Source organism: Solanum dulcamara, chromosome 11 (assembly GCF_947179165.1).
Source record: "Solanum dulcamara chromosome 11, daSolDulc1.2, whole genome shotgun sequence".
Lineage (NCBI taxonomy): Eukaryota > Viridiplantae > Streptophyta > Magnoliopsida > Solanales > Solanaceae > Solanum > Solanum dulcamara.
The window spans coordinates 1819094-1826389 of record NC_077247.1 but is presented as its reverse complement, the minus strand read 5'-3'; the positions used below and the strand labels follow the sequence as shown (position 1 = coordinate 1826389).

The following is a 7296-nucleotide window of genomic DNA, read 5'->3' as shown; positions in this document are numbered from 1 at the left end:
TCCCAAAGTCTATAACATACGAATAACTAATTACTCAATCCCAGTCGTAGAGAAGGATAGTCAAACCTACCTCAAAGGCCAAAACTTTGCATGATCACTCTAACCAGAGCTCAACTCACAAACACTAACTTTGAAATAATTACCCCACTATCAAGAATGGAAAGAGTTCATCAAAAGGAGTCTAACGATATCCATATTGCAAGATTTTAGAACTGGGTCAAAGTAATCCAAAAATTACTTCAAAAATAAAAAGGTTAAATTTGGAATTTTATTTGAAAATCATGCTCTACATATCAAGGAGAGTTTGTGGTTGGAAAAAATGTTAAAATTGATCAAGAATCGAGCTAGAAAACATCAAATCATTAAATTTGAAATTGGAAAGAAACCCCCAAAACCCCATTTGAAAACTTGATTTTGGAATGAGTTTTTGAATGTAAAGTTGATAGAAATTGATAAGGATGGATTAAATACACTTACCCATTGATTTTCTCAAAAAACAAATTCTCTCCCAAATTGCCCCCCCCCCCCCTAAGCTTCAAACCAAGAAATAATGGTGGAATGAGAAAAATGGGAATAATTTCTGAAGTTGGACACTGTTTAGGCAATTTTTAGACATCGCAATCGTGAGTCATTAAACATCACGATCGTGAAGCACCTGAGGATGAACCATCGCGATCACGGAGTCTACCATCGCGATCATGAAGAACACAAAAAAAGCAGACTCATCGTGGTAGCGAATCCCACCCTCGCGATCACATGAACAAGACCTTATACATCGCAATTGCATGACCTAGGGTCGTGATCGAGATGAAGAAAATGCCTTGCACCAGAAACTAGAATCTATAAAAAGTGAAACTTCAAAAAAATGCTTTCGATTGGACCCTCGGAAATCATTTGTAATAATCCTTTTTTCAACTCCATCCTCATAATACTTCAAACATTGATGGTAGGTGGATGGGACTTTGTTCTCATGTACCCAAGGCCTACCAAGCAAGATATTATATGAAGTTTTTGCATTAATTACCCTCACACTTGATTTCAACTCTCCAATGGTGAGGTCCATTTTGAAGGCCCCTATAGCCCTTTATCCCCTTTGGTTGAATCCTTGGATCATCAAGCGACTTTCAGTAAGATATGTCATTGAGATACCAAGTTTCTTCATTGATGAATCAAAAGGATGTTGACTCCAAATCTGCCATCGACTAGGTTTTTGTTCACTCTTTGCTAATGCACAAAACTAACCATGAATAAAGGGCAATTTTGAGGTATGTCACCTAGCAGAAGATGATAATCAGAGAATGTGATTTTGTCCATGCACGCATCCTCGACTTCAGGAAAGGTCTTTGTATGGTATTTTGATGATAGACATGATGAAGTTGCATTTTTTGCTTCCTTCTCATCGACATCACAAAATAGAGATTTTGTGGCATCACATGTGAACTTGGTGTAAAACCAACTTGGAAAATATTCTTTCAATGTAATTGGTCGATGCAACTATTGATAGTGGTGCACTTCATTTCCTCCTTCTTTGAGTGCATAATCAAATCTTTTATTTTGGGTCTCCTGACCATATTTTCCCTAATATGTCACTTAGTCTATTCCTTATGCAGACTTGCTTTACAGCGAGCCATGAGAGTCCATCCCCAATCATCAAGATGATCAACTTGGTCTTCATCTTATTTCATCGATCCTCTTTCTATGGAAGTCACATCAGTTAGTGTAGGAAGAGACACCAACTCATCTACGTACATTAATGGCTAAGAGTCTCCAAACTTAATCATTCTTGTTAGATTCGTGTATGGAACATCTTTATCTCCATATCCTTCAACAAAATTGTAGGTCATGACCAGATTGAGTAAGTTAAAGCAATACTGACTTGGTTTGAACTCGATTTCTCATTTTCAAGTTCAATTTTCCCTTCGTGAGCTAAGTCCATGATTTTATGCTTAAAAATAAAGCATTTCTCAATAGGGTAGCCGATCAACCGATGGTACTTGCAGTAGTTAGAATCATCACTCCTCCCTACTTTATTTGGTCGTTTCATCTCTAGTAACTCAAAAAGTTTTATCTCAAGGAGTTCATCAAAGACTGCGGCGACGTCTGAGTAAATAAGTGGTTAATCCTTCTGTTACATTTCCTTTATGTATAGTTTTTGGTTTGTCCTATCTTCAAAAGAAGTCACCTTTACGCTCTTGTTATTGCCTACCTTTATGGTGAACGTCATAGGAGAAGCATTGACATTTAGGGATTTTTATTTTCAGCCTTGGATGAATATTTCCCCACTTTCTTGAATTCTTGCTTTTCTTTACCTTTGCGGAGTCCAAGGATAGGCGGTGCTTCAATTCTGATTGATGTCATGCTTAAGTGAGTGGCTAATTCTTTAAAAGTTCTAGACTTTATGCCTTGCAGAATATTGTGGAGACCCCAGTGCATACCTTCAATGCACATCTCTATACCCGAAGCTTCACTAAGTCTATCTTTACAGTTTAGACTTGCATGCCTCCATTGATTAATGAAGTCAAAAACTGGCTCTTCACTTCGTTGACGTGTATTTGTAAGTTCCACCATACTTATGGTAAGTCTTTTACTATAAATGCGGTTGAAAAATTCTTGCTCCATTTATTCCCAACTATCAATGGAACCAGACTCAGGTTTTGTGTACTAAACAAAAGCATTATTCTTAAGGGAATGAACAAATTGTTTGATGAGATAATCACAATATGTTCCAATATTATTACACGGTTCAATGAAGTGTGCCATATGTTGCTTTGGACTTCCCTTACCATCAAATAGCTGAAATTTTAATAGTTAATAACCGACAGACATCTTTCTATTATCAATCCTTGTAGTATATGGCCTCACATATGTAAGAGAGAATTTTGTAGCAACCTCATACTTATCCTTAACAGTCCTCATGATGAACTCCTTGATTTGGTCGAGTGGAATCATTCCTTTAGGGGAAACTAGATCTCCTTAGTATGTTTCACTTTCTTTGCGAGACTATCAATTGTATCTTGTACTTGTAGATGCTTTTCAGGTGCATGACTCAATTCTTCATCCATCATGATTTTCACCCTATCTGTTAACTTAACAATTTGAGCATCCTGATCTTGGACATATTTTGGACAAGCCTTCAATTGCTCTTGTCAAGCTCGTAAGATGTTCTTCTACGAATAAAGCATTAGTCACCATCACAAGCATCACCATCATAGATGATGGAGGATAACATCAATTTTTCCAAACATGAGATGTAGATATGCTATGCGGAGTAGACCTAGTGCTTAGGACATCATCGTCTATTAAACTGTAGGGATTTTGGGGCGTAGATAAGCTCAATTGGAAAAGAACCCTCTCAACCATTTCGGTGATGTCTTCTTTTGAGGTGTTTGTGGGAGACTTCACACATTTTGGAGACGAACCAAAGACAACAACAGATTTGGATTGCACTTATGAGGCATGTTGTCCTAGCAATTTAGCTTGGTTCCTCATGACAGGTCTCATGCTTCCTACAGTAACATCTAGGATGTTTTCCACAGCAATAGAGAATATAGATCTAACAATTTTTGTGGATGCAGATGCAGATTTCGAGTTAACCTTTTTGAAAGCCACTCAGTGTTCTTTTACTTTGATATTTGAAGAGAAGAGATGAGAGATAAAGATTGTCCCATAGGGCATGCGAATTTGTAAGCAACTAAGTTTCATTCCTAAAAACTAGTGATCAAGAAAGGAAAATAGAAAGCAAACAATAATATCTATATTTGAATGATTTATGTGAAGGTTACAATCTTTATGGAATTTGATGAAAAAAATATAATCCTGTGATTCTTCTCTTCAGGATTATCTACTCAGGAGCTTCACTTCATTCTGAATTGATGAAATACTTGCGGCTCCATACTTTGAGACGAAGACTTCTTTACATGCAGAAGACTTGCAAACCACCACTGAAGACCAAAGATTCTCTATATATTTTGTGTGTGTCTTTCTAGTCTTATATAGACCCATTTGTATAGGCGTAAGCTAGGGTTTTGGGAGTATTTTGGTTTCTAAGTAGTTTTAGAGGACCTTGGGCCTGAAAAGCATGAGTTGGCCTCATCTTGTCAACTTAATGGACTGGCCTAAATATAATTTGAACTTTATTTAAGTCAGATATTTTAAGTTAAATATTAATCCGACTTTATTAACCAATAATTTGACTTGATCAACGTATCATGGATTTAAGATTTAACCCAAATTTAATATGAATTTATCAATAAAACTTCATTGTCTACAAAAAGAAATAAAAAGTAATATAAATTTAATTTTGTATGTTAGTTTTGGGCCTTGGTTTAGCATGGGTCAAATATCATTATTTCCTTTATTCATTTTTATTTATCTATATTTGACTTGACACATTTCTTAAAAATAATAAATAAAATGGTAAAATAATATCACCCCTATTAATTATTTGCCATTTAAATGTTGGAATATATATAGTAACTAATAATAAAGATAAAATATATATAATATAATTAATTATCTCTTGAACAGATAAAAATGAACATGTATTTTTTATATAATAAACAAGTAAAAATAGAGACTGATTGTGGGTTCTTTGATGATGATTTGGAATAGGTAAAGAATAAAGTTTTTGTTAAGTACATGGAATGAGTGAATTTTTGTACAGTGCATTGAGTGACTTGTGTAATAATAAGTGAACGAATTGATATGTGATGTTGGATGACAAGGCTAGTGTGTCTCTTCTTCTTCTTCTTACAAAAAACAACAGAGACAGAGAAGGTGATGTGATATATCTGTTTAGCTAATGTCCTTTGTTGCATAGAGAAGAAAGAAATGAAATATTAAAATGAGTTGAATTTCCTTGATGAATGTTGGGTGAAAAATTAGTGAGTCATAAATTGGGTTGTGAAGTTCAAGATTGGTAGTGTATCCATAGTGTGAGGTTAGAATCAGAAAAATATGGAGAGAGTAGATATACCATGTTGGAAATTCATTATCAAGTTGGATAAGTTGCGCACATTCATGAGCCTGGAAAAAGCCGTGTGCAACCACGGGTTTTTCATGATGGCTCCCAACCATTGGGATCCATCCACTAAAAGCTTTTCTCGTCCTCTGCGATTAGCAGATTCCATCACATCTGCTATGACTTTAATTTCACAACATGAGGATCATCTTGTCATTAAGGTTTATGGTGCAGCTGTTCTTTCCCTTAAGGATGAGGGAGCTATCAAGGTACGTACTACAGTACTAGTACTGTTCTTGCTTAATTCTGTCTCGACTTGTGTTTCTATGTATGTAGTCTCAGGTGAAGAGAATGCTGAGACTCTCTGATAAGGATGAACAAGATGTGACATGTTTTCATAAGCTTCATCCAGATGCTGAGGCCAAAGGATTTGGTCGCTTGTTTCGATCGCCAACCTTATTTGAAGATGTGGCCAAGTCTCTTCTTCTTCGCTTTTGCCCGTAAGGAAGTTTCTAATAAAACTCAAACATCAATGCGCATGCCTTTGAACTATATATTGTTACATTTTCTTAGGTGGAAGACATCTTTGGATCTGGCAAAGGGTCTTTGTGATGTACAACTGAAAAAAGTCATGTCCAAAAGAAAGAGACCAAATATTAATATTGGAGACTTTCCGAGTCCAGAAGAATTAGCAGGTTTCAGAGAGGAAGAGCTAAAAGGCAAAGGCAAATTTGGATATAGAGCAGCGGACTTGATTAACTTGGCTAAACAAGTTGTTGATGGAATAATTGAGCTGTCTAAATTTGAAATTGCTGATGAACCAAGTGCAAGGATTAAGCTGAAGATAAATGGTGCTGGTCCTTTTACCACTCATACTATCATGATGTGTACTGGATACTATCATAATATTCCAATTGACACTGAAACGCTGCGTCATATGAAACAGGTACACCCTCTATTCTCATTTTCTTACTTAATTATATATTCTTGCTTTCTGCTTCTTCAGTTGCATAGAAAATAAATAACAGTGTTTGCATAATTAACTCCCCCTTCAAATGAAAAAGAGGTTTGTGAGACTAGTGATTGTGTGCTCCATTACCAGGGAGTCTCGAGTTGAAATAAAATGGGAAAATATGCACACTCTCACTACTAGTTTGGGACAAAAAGACAATACCAATAAATTGAACAGCCAAATTGGATGCTCCCAGGCATCAAAGGCTCCTCAATTTAATATTTTTATCTACTTGTTTGGGACTAAGGCATAATTCTTGTTGTTGTACTAGGGAAAAATATTATCATCTACCCCAAATCGTGCCCTCTTCGGTCTTATGAAATCGTACACCAAATCGTGTAAATATATATATATATTTAGTTAAAGGCACCTTATGAATTGATTGTTCATGTTAACATTACACATCAATCATTATATTTGCTTAGTAACATCACATAGATACAACAAGGCACAAGGTAGAAATATCCAGAATAGTATCTCTTAAGTCCTTTTAACGTTGATATTTCCATTTTACTCGTCCTGATTTCAGTTTCATAGACTTAATATGAGAAAGCGTAAAAAGGGATCGATTAGTCTCCAAATAAAAGACAAAATACAACAATTCTACAAGATTTATCATCCATTTCAGTCTTTGGCTTACTGGTAAGTTTGGGATATTGCTTTCCACTTTCATTGATTATTAGAGCTCTAATCATACACTTGATTCGTTCTAATTCTTGATTATCTTTAGGTTTGAACTTGTCAACTCTTATGAAATAAAACTTGGTAAGACATTAGCTGAGTTATTACCATCAGAATATCACCATGCCACTGGAAACTACGAAAAGAAGAAGAAGAAGAAATATTAAGGTACGTAATATTTTTAGCAGTTTCAAATTTGAACTAGCACTAGGATAGCTTGAATCAAGTATGAATGCCAATCATTAGTAGTCCTTAAAAATTGAGCTTTAAGACATAGTTTTAGGTGTATGTATAGTTGTACCCTCTTTATAATACAATGTGGTAATGTTTATTGGTATTAATTCTTTCTAGGATGGAAGCTTGGGAGTGATGGCTTTGAGCAGATGTGATGTGTTAACTCTATAAATTAATAAGGTTAATTAAGATGTTTGGTTGATCAGAAATATTTGTTTGTGTGCGGATTGTTAATGCTGACTTTAGTGTGGGTGCTTCATTTTCTGTCACATGAAGTTGCCTCGCAAAAGAAGAAAAGTTCAACTAGACAAATGGATATAAAGAAAACTTGTTTGTTTGTGTTTGAAAGAGTTACTGTACGTTTTAGTAAGACTTTCAATTTATGAAAACTCCACTACTCTGTGTAAAA

The 7296-nt window shown here is 35.3% G+C and overlaps 1 protein-coding gene across 3 annotated transcripts; it reads left to right on the top strand.

Annotated features, from left to right (window-relative positions):
* Nucleotides 1-4649: 4649 nt before the first annotated feature.
* LOC129873522 (uncharacterized) lies at nt 4650-7296 on the top strand. 3 transcript variants are annotated; one of them, XM_055948636.1, is made up of 6 exons: nt 4650-5229; nt 5297-5436; nt 5534-5906; nt 6502-6614; nt 6703-6821; nt 7005-7296. In XM_055948636.1, exons 1-5 carry the CDS (start codon nt 4957-4959, stop codon nt 6818-6820), a joined length of 1017 nt encoding a protein of 338 aa, XP_055804611.1. In that variant the 5' UTR covers nt 4650-4956; the 3' UTR covers nt 6821; nt 7005-7296. The 3 variants fall into 3 exon arrangements, with proteins under 3 accessions (XP_055804611.1, XP_055804610.1, XP_055804609.1); XM_055948635.1 differs by having other exon boundaries at nt 4654-5229; nt 5303-5460; XM_055948634.1 differs by having other exon boundaries at nt 4654-5229; nt 5297-5460.

What these genes read in the sequence shown, in the direction of transcription:
- LOC129873522 (XM_055948634.1), top strand. Translation starts at nt 4,957, where the DNA reads ATGGAGAGAGTAGATATACCATGTTGGAAATTCATTATCAAGTTGGAT. An exon ending in CTTCTTCTTCGCTTTTGCCC is followed by an intron (nt 5,461 to 5,533) that starts GTAAGGAAGTTT and finishes ACATTTTCTTAG; the next exon opens with GTGGAAGACATCTTTGGATC. An exon ending in CGCTGCGTCATATGAAACAG is followed by an intron (nt 5,907 to 6,501) that starts GTACACCCTCTA and finishes TCCTGATTTCAG; the next exon opens with TTTCATAGACTTAATATGAG.